This window comes from Hoplias malabaricus, chromosome 1 (assembly GCF_029633855.1).
Source record: "Hoplias malabaricus isolate fHopMal1 chromosome 1, fHopMal1.hap1, whole genome shotgun sequence".
NCBI lineage: Eukaryota > Metazoa > Chordata > Actinopteri > Characiformes > Erythrinidae > Hoplias > Hoplias malabaricus.
The window spans coordinates 27,744,681-27,751,149 of record NC_089800.1 but is presented as its reverse complement, the minus strand read 5'-3'; the positions used below and the strand labels follow the sequence as shown (position 1 = coordinate 27,751,149).

The 6,469-nt window shown below is 38.2% G+C and overlaps 1 protein-coding gene across 1 annotated transcript; it reads right to left on the bottom strand.

Moving 5' to 3' along the window:
* Nucleotides 1-5,299: 5,299 nt before the first annotated feature.
* Nucleotides 5,300-6,244, bottom strand: LOC136705013 (olfactory receptor 2AT4-like). The gene has a single exon (XM_066678260.1). The coding sequence runs from the start codon at nucleotides 6,242-6,244 to the stop codon at nucleotides 5,300-5,302; it is 945 nt and encodes a 314-aa protein (XP_066534357.1).
* Between the last annotated feature and the right edge of the window lie 225 nt (nucleotides 6,245-6,469).

Below are 6,469 nucleotides of genomic sequence, written 5' to 3'. Positions count from 1 at the left end.
TACATCCAGAAAGCATTGTCAGTGAACACAATCCACCGTGCCATCCGCCATTGCTAGCTGAAACTCTACAGTGCAAAGAGGAAGCCATTTCTAAGCAAGCTCCACAAGCTCAGACGTTTGCACTGGGCCAGGGGTCTTGGAGAGTGGCAAAATGGAAGACTGTTCTGTGGTCAGATGAGTCACGATTTGAAGTTCTTTATGGAACACTGGGACGCCATGTCATCCGGACCAGAGAGGACAAGGATAACCTGAGGCTTGAGACGTCATCAGTGACGTCACTGGCCATTAAACAGACAAGCCTCAAAACGCACTTCATGAAAGACTTCCTGGATTTCTGGACACAAACACCAAAGCCTCAGCACAGTACAACCTATCAATAGAGGCAGGCCTACAGCAGCACTTGTAGAGGGGGAGTGAGCTGAAAAGCTTGAGGCAGGGAGCAGTAGCTCCTACAATTGGAGCGGATGGGATGAGTGGAGAGGTTTGGGATCATAAAGAGAGAGATTGGGATGATAAAGAGTAGGGTTGGGAGAGAGAACAGGAGGAGGGAAGAAGGTGCTGACTTGTGTCAGAATGAATGCTTAAATATGCTGCCTGTTTTCCGTTCCGATATTTTCAAAAATTCAATCATCTTGTAGGCCAAACGAGTCAGAGCCAAGGGCACAGTAGGGAGTTTGATACTGGGGGGCATATTTGTTGAGTCAAAATCCACCCCATGCCCAATATATTATCTAGTTATAAGCTGATTCCTGTGTAGGTAAGGCAGTAAAATGTTTTATTTATAATGATGTGGAGCAGCTTTTGACTGACATTAACTTTAGACAGTGAGGCTATGTCCCAAACAACAAACTTTATATACTATACTTAAAACGGCTAAGGGTGGTATGTTTACAAAAGAATACACTCAAGGTTTGTACTATAACATGAGACTTTGGCACTGGTGTACTGCGGTCATAGGCAAGTACACCAGTGCCAAAATATCACGTTAGAGCACAAACCTCGAGTGTATTATTGCAATTATACCATAGTTCGTTATCACCTTTTATTATTTAAGATAAAGAAAACTGAAAAAGTATTAGTTTTTTTTAATCAACCTTCCACAAGGTGGAATAGTTCCATTCCGTCACACTTTCCTTTTTGCTTTTTTCAACAAACTCTGGATCTTGTGCGATGTTGGACCCATCCAGGATTTCTGAACAGGTTCTTTCCAACAAGCCGGTCCTTGTTCACACCAAATATATTGGGAAACAAGGCTGGATTATTCAGAGATGCTCTATGTCCATATCAGGACAGAAGCAGGGATAAACGCACGAAGTCAATAAAATGTGATGCTTTAAACATTTTTTACAGTGGATTCAGATTGTAGTAATATATATCATACATTAAATGATGCCAAGTTCTCTCTATTTAAGTTAAAAGTAAGTATTTTGGAGTATCACTCCACAGCCATGCTGATAAGAGTGCCATTATTGTGTAATATTGGCACTCCTGGAATGTCTCTCAGCCAATCACATTGCAGGGTCAGAACTAACTGTGATATAAATATATTTTTACATAAAGTACAATTCAGTGCAGCTGTAGGCAGTTTGGGACACAGCCAGTGACAAACATTAACGTACTGCATGTTTAGAGTGCTTTCTCACAACCTAAACAAAGCTCATATTAAAATTCACTAACTCCAAATCACAAGATGTTATACAAGCCACTTTCATAACTATAAATATCTGTCACTGTTATCTGTTGTGTCCTCATTACTGACCTCAAGTCCACAGCTGGCAAAAACTAACTCTATAAACCAGACTCTGATGATGTTAATCGGAGGCCAGCGAAGCTGATTATTCAGTCAGGTGGGAGGAGGAGAAGCAGGAGAGAGCAGAGGGCATGCTCGTTTCCTGTGCAGAAAGACTGGAATGCACTGTTTAACTGAAGAAAGGGGAAATGTGAGGCTCAGGGTCACATGCCAATGATGGAGGTAGAGATAGGGCCTCAGCATGGATACAAAAAGAAAAGAAGCAGTGAGTTTGTCATGGAAATGATGTGAGTTTGCAGGGTATATATAGGGCTGAGGGTTGGAGTTTGGGCATAGTCTGCTTGTTACGTGTGATTGTTATGCGGTAAGTACCTGCAATTCCATGTCTACTACTGGCTGTTTTGCCTGCTCAGAGTCTGACATGTTTAGTTTAACCCCCTTTTCCACCTCTAGAAATAATGATAGTAGTTGTGTTTGTGCTAAGTGTCAGCTAATTAGCTCTCTGGTGGATAAAGTGGACCAGCTAGTAGTGTGCATCCGGAGCTTATTATTATCAATTTATTATTATTAACAGTGAGATTCAGTTCTAGCAACTCTGGGCGCCTTAGGGAGAGTTAGCACCCCCTCGACTCCGGCGTTAGAGCCCTAACAGCGGGGTGAATGGATGACGTCTCGGCGACATAGCCGGAAAGCTAAGGCTGATGCTAAAGCTGAGGCCAAAGCTAGCCCACCAGGACACCACGCTGCGGCGCGGTGCTGAAGCCTACAGCAGACCTTTGGCGTTAAACTGCTGGATGTCCAAGTGGTGTTCCGAAAATCAAGTGGGCTTTATAGACAATTGGTTACGTTTTGAGGGCAAGCCTGGTCTTATTGGTAGGGATGGTATCCACCCCACGCGGGAGGGTGCTGCCTTACTTTCTTGCAGCATAGCACATAGTTTTTTAGTTAGTCAGCAGAGTAGTGTAAACAGCTGCTGACAATCCAGTGATCCAGCAGAGACCATCTGCGAACTGCCTTGAGGCGTCACCTAGGTTCAACTGTATTGAGACTGAACTAAATGTAAAAGTAGAAAAACAAAATCAGCATGTTTCAGCAACCTAATCAATATTAAATCATACACATATGATAGCAGCAACACCTCAGAACTAAAATTTGGGTTACTCAACATAAGATCACTAAACTCAAAAGCAGTCATCGTAAATGATATCATAAGTGATCATAAATTCAACATTATCTGTCTCATGGAAACGTGGGTTAGACCAAATGAATATTCAGCACTAAATGAAGTCACCCCCCTAGGCTATAATTATGTACATAGCCCAAGATTATCAGGCAAAGGAGGTGGAGTATGTGTAAATTACCAAAATACCCCAGAAATTAGTCATAAACAATGTGACACCTTCACGTCTTTTGAGGTTCTCTCCACCATTATTACAAATCCGGTCACAAAAAAGGACGCATTTTTATTATGCAACATTTACAGACCACCAGGGCCTTACTTAAAATTTCTGAAAGAATTCAGCGATTTTGCTGCAAACCTAGCGGTTTGCAATCATTAAGTTATAATTGTAGGAGATTTCAATATCCATTTTGAGAAGGAAAGTGACCCACTAAAAACGGCATTTACCTCAATCTCAGACTCTATTGGTATTACTCAAAATGTAACAGGGCCTACACACTACTGCAATCACACTTTAGACTTAGTTCTGACACTAGGTCTTAACATAGACAAAATTAATATCTTATCGCAATCCTCAGCAATCTCCGACCATTACCTAATTTCATATGAACTACGTCTTAGCCATAATATATGTAAGACTCCTCGCTATTATACAAAGCGTATAATAAAACCATCTACCACCCTACAATTTATAGAAACCTCCCAGAAATATCAACACCAGTTCCCACTCCATCAGACCCAATGGAGCTAGATGTACTAACTGACTATTTTGCAAATACCTGTTGATCTACTTTAGAAAAGGTAGCACCACTTAAACTTAAAAGTATAAGACAGAAAAAGCTCGCACCATGATATAATGATAAAACTCGTACTTTAAAACAAACATCACGGAAACTAGAGCGGAAATGGCGATCAACCAAGCTGGAAGTGTTCCATTCTGCCTGGAAGGACAGCCTTATAGAGTATAGAAATGCCCTCACTAAAGCTCGCTCAGCATATCTGGCCTCGCTGATCTCCAATAATAAAAATAATCAGAGAGTACTGTTTAGTGTGTTTTCCAGAACACTACCTGCCCTCAAACACATTCAGTGTATGAGGCCTGGCCACATATCATCAGCATAGCTGTGAAAACATGTGTCATGCTTTTTAATAACACTACCCAGTAGTAACATATATGCATCAAAATATTATGGTCCTAAAATCAATCATTGAATTACTCCATTGGTAACCTTGCAGTGTTTGAACGAGTGGTCATCTATAAACACAAATTATTTTCTTCTGGAATGATATATGTAAAACCAGCATTAAAAACAATTTTAGGCAGATCATGCTTACCATATCTGATGACCTACAGCAGCACATAGGTCAAGCAGCAAAATTTGTTCATGCATCACTTACTGATTTTACCAGGGCAGTCTCTGTGTTATGATTTGTCTTAAATCCTGATAGGAAAATATTTAATTTTGAGTTTGTGTTTAAAAAGGCATTTAACTGTGTGGATTATGAACTTTGTAAATTATTTTCTCTACAATTTTGCTTTAAAATGGGTGTTTCAAACTGCTGAATATTAAAAAAAAAAAAAAAAAGGTTTTACTAATGCTGTTTTACAGTCAGTAGACAAGACTGTAAGAAGTAATTTAATATGGACAGGACATCTTTGGATACTGAATTAGAAATATTTTTAAAACAGCATTTGGGATTTTGTCAAGGGAATGAATGCATAGAGGGCTTCAGTTCTCTTATTATTTCCCTGAAAACGGAAACATCCCAACTTATGATTACAGGCCAAACCTAATTTTTTGTTTACATAAATCTATTGTGTCAGAATTCTAATGTATAGTATTTCCTTATAAAAGCCAGGAAAATCTTCACATTTTAAAACTGGTATGTTAAAATGAATGGATGAATGATCCAATTAAAAAACAACTCTGACAAGTATCAGTAAATACTGGTGTAAAGTAGTCTGGGGTAAAATGTGTACCCTGTAACTTGTGTTTTTGTTAGTATTTAATTTTTGACATAATTTGAATTATGAGTTCTCTATATGCCCCTACAATGTGTGTAAATTACATGATGAATGGACTGGTAACTATATATATATATTAAATAAAACTAAATGTCAGCAAGGTTTTACAATTTTCCTGAAAAGTTTTCATTTCCCATTATTTGCTTTCATTTCCCATTTGTATTTTAAAAGGTGTGAAAATGGAAACAGTGTCATAACAAATCTACTTACAAATATGACAAATGTAGCTAGAGATATATTTGGAAGAAAAATACTTTTCTTGAAATAAATATTGGTGCATAAATGTAAAATATCCAGTCAGATCCCAGTCGACTTAGCTCATTGTTTATAAATTGGATGCAACTTATGAACGAGGTGCAACTTTTGATAGAATCTTCAACAATTTTTGCCTGATTTCCTTTGTCCTGAGACAGTAAATAAAGGGATTTACTAAAGAGGGCCCAATAATTGTCCCAACCATTAGTCCATGTCTCTCCTCCAGTGTTAAAATCACACCAATTCTAGTTAAAATAACTAATACGAATGTAGGTGCATAGTAGCAGACAATGACTATCAAGTGACTAAAGCAGGTATTGAACACTTTTTTCTTGTCGCTCTTTGAAGATATTTTAACAACAACCATAACTATCTTCAGATAGGATAAACAGATGAATCCAAATGTTCCAAACATCAAAAAAAAGAATAAAATGGACCCATTATTAAAATATGGATTTGGATCCACACAGGTTGCCCTGATAACAGCTGCATAGTCACAAAACATGTACTTCAGAGTTGACTCACAAAATGGAAGAGATAGAATTGTTGCAGGAATTACAGCCAACAAAGCAAAAGCTGCCACCCACAGAGCTACAGATATCAAAACAGAACGTGCATTAGTCAGCATAGAATGGTATCGTAAAGGACAACTTATAGCCATAAACCGGTCAAATGCCATGGCACAGATGGCAAACATTTCCATTATATGACTTATCTGGTAAATAAACATCTGGATAATGCATGGAACATAAGATATTTTTTTATAGCCAGCTACAAGAACACTTATCATAGTTGGACATGAGCTTGTACAACAGATAATGTCCACAATTGCCAAATTACAAATAAACAAGTACATTGGCTGATGCAAACGTTTATCCATGACAATGAAGTATATGTTTGCAAGGTTAGCAATAATTACAAGAATGTATGCTATCAAAATAACAACACCAACAACCAGGGGTCTTTGCACTGTGTCAAATCCTCCAATAACGAATTCTGATATACTTAGTCTAGAAATATTCTGAAGTGACATATTTCCTGTATAGTGCTAAGAATAGTAATACTCAACACAACCTCACTGTATATTACACTCCCTAAAAGTGATGAAACAGTCTGTAATCTACAATTAAATAAATAAATATTTGGTTAAAATATGTCCATGCTAGTGTATAGGTGCCTCCAACATCCAACGCCTTGAATCTTAATGTTTTCTCCAATGTAAGTGTTTAATGTAAGTGTTTGTAGATCTCTGCAAGCT